Raw genomic sequence first — 819 nt, forward strand, 5'->3', positions numbered from 1 at the left:
TATATATATATATTTAAAACATGGTACTCTAAGAAAAAGGATACATCCAGTCAAATAACATCATATATGATGTCTTTGTGTTGAATGCATAAGCTAGGCCTCTTAAATCTCTTGCAAGGCCTATCAATCCCTTCTTAGCTTCTTCTGCTTGGAACACTGGTGTCTCTGCTTGAGCCAGTAACCTTCCAACACTATCAAATGCACCTGAAATAGATAAAGTGTAAAGTTGACTGTGAAGGTCCCCTACTAATGTAATATGCCCCCTGTAATGCATAGAAAGGTTTTTAAAGAAATGCCAACATCAGAAAGCAGGCACTGCATTCATGGCAAGCTTTTTTCTAAATCTATTTGATGAAAATACAAATTCTACACACAAAGTAGTACATAAAAGTTCACCTAAACATTGTTCTAAATCATAAATACTTACTAGTAATGGGCACCATGAACTGTGTAAACTTCTCTTCATCTTCACCCAGTTCCACCATCAACAGCCGCCCAAGTGATGTGTAAAACAACGTCCGACTTCTCATCTCCTGCACAGACACACCCACCCCCAAGAATGGGAAGTGTTCACTCTGTAAAAGAAAACAAAAAACAAATATAATGTTATACCCTCTATGAGGAACTTCACAAAAAAATTTATTATAATTATGAGGTAACAGTGACCTACAATAGTGGAAATCTAGAGTATCTCAAGTGATTCATAAAAAAAACAAATATATTAACACATATAACAAAATTTTACATAATATAAAATACAATATAACACTACCAATCAATTTAGCTTATTGGAAAGCACCAACAGAAAGCAAGATAGTG

The 819-nt window shown here is 34.4% G+C and overlaps 1 protein-coding gene across 1 annotated transcript in view; it reads right to left on the bottom strand.

Moving 5' to 3' along the window:
- LOC119587000 (exportin-7-like) overlaps positions 1-819 on the bottom strand; it is a gene marked incomplete at its 5' end in the record, with an annotated part of 15,054 nt that overhangs the window by 10,355 nt on the left and 3,880 nt on the right. The window contains 2 exon segments of the mRNA XM_037935741.1: positions 45-204; positions 428-575. Coding sequence (XP_037791669.1) covers positions 45-204; positions 428-575 — 308 coding nt within the window.

This window comes from Penaeus monodon, chromosome 22 (genome assembly GCF_015228065.2).
Source record: "Penaeus monodon isolate SGIC_2016 chromosome 22, NSTDA_Pmon_1, whole genome shotgun sequence".
Classification (NCBI taxonomy): Eukaryota; Metazoa; Arthropoda; class Malacostraca; order Decapoda; family Penaeidae; genus Penaeus; species Penaeus monodon.